Source organism: Poecilia formosa, unplaced genomic scaffold, assembly GCF_000485575.1.
Source record: "Poecilia formosa unplaced genomic scaffold, Poecilia_formosa-5.1.2 Scaffold703, whole genome shotgun sequence".
NCBI lineage: Eukaryota > Metazoa > Chordata > Actinopteri > Cyprinodontiformes > Poeciliidae > Poecilia > Poecilia formosa.
In genome coordinates this window covers 138,238-139,509 of record NW_006800642.1, presented here as the reverse complement: position 1 = coordinate 139,509, position 1,272 = coordinate 138,238, and the positions used below count along the sequence as shown (strand labels likewise).

The 1,272-nt window shown below is 34.7% G+C and overlaps 1 protein-coding gene across 1 annotated transcript in view; it reads left to right on the top strand.

Moving 5' to 3' along the window:
• The window catches only part of LOC103130976 (uncharacterized), a 26,718-nt gene that overhangs the window by 2,730 nt on the left and 22,716 nt on the right, over positions 1-1,272 (top strand). Inside the window, exons 3-4 of the mRNA XM_016666309.1 lie at positions 452-778; positions 974-1,132. Of these exons, the coding sequence (XP_016521795.1) occupies positions 452-778; positions 974-1,132 (486 nt within the window). The remainder of the gene's footprint in view (positions 1-451; positions 779-973; positions 1,133-1,272) is intronic.

The window sequence follows — 1,272 nt, the reverse complement described above, 5'->3', positions numbered from 1 at the left end:
CATTTTTCTGAACCCGGGCATAAGAGAGGATTTAACGAGTCAAAAGGTTTTTAATTTTTCCTCTCTTAACAATGATCAGATCATTTCAGCACAAAACCAGAAAACTAACCATCAGAAAATTGTTGAAATGCTAAAAAAATAGTTTTAAATAAATGTACAGTTTTATAAACTTCAGAGTTTGTTGATTGGAAGAACTTGAAACAAAAACAGCAAGAAATAAATAAATCATAATGTTAATGTTTTAGCTTTTAGACAAGCTTTGATTTGCTTCTCAATTAGTGATTTAAGTACATGGTGGAACAAAGAAACCAGGTTGTTGAGCAAAATAAAGAGTTTGGGAATGTATTAAAATTAGAAATGTGGGAGTCAATGTTAATTTGCTCTGACATCTTCAGTTAAATTCATAAAATATGTGAATATCACAGTAATTACTGATTGTTTATCTTCTCAGCAGCTGTGCAGACCGGAGACGCTGTGAGAACCGCTAGAAGAAAAGAAGGACAAAACATCAGATTTGGATGTAAAGCATTGATAGCAGGAAGAACAAAGTACTTTTGTAAGGACACCTGTAGAGAAAAGATTTTGGTTAGCACAACAGGATACAGAGCTCTGAGAGGCAGATACGGCATTGACTATCAAGCCTTTCCTGATGGTACTGCTATTATGAATGTGAGCATCAGAAATCTGAAAATATCAGACTCAGGACGGTACCGATGTCTTTTGGAGAAGCCTGGTGTACGGTTACAGTATTCTGATTTTGACCTTATTGTGACTGGAGGTGAGTTTCTCTCCTGGAAATGTTCCTTCGTGTCTCTGAAAGTAAACTCTGCTCACTGACAGTTTCTTCTGATTCAAATGACATAAAACTGGGTTTAACTCAGAGTTCAGATGTTTTTAACTGATTAAATCATCCAACATGTTCAAACTGAGATAAACATCTTCATTGGTATCATGAATGTTTAATTTCTCACAGCTTCAAACACTTCAGACTCAAACTCGACTCTGGGAAATTTTACATCAATATTTCTGTCTTCAACGCCTGTAACAACAACAGCAGCAACTTTAACACAAAATTTGACTTCCATCATACCTAAAACCGTGAAACAGACCAGAACAACAGTCAAACCCAAAGGTAAAGTATTTGCTCATGTTTTCATGATGTTGGTTTGTTATAGTGTGTTTATGATCTTATTAAGTTGTTGTAAGTCAATAATGTTGACAAAAGAGTTAGAGGGCCAAAAAATTAAAATTTTAAGGGAACAGAATAGTTGA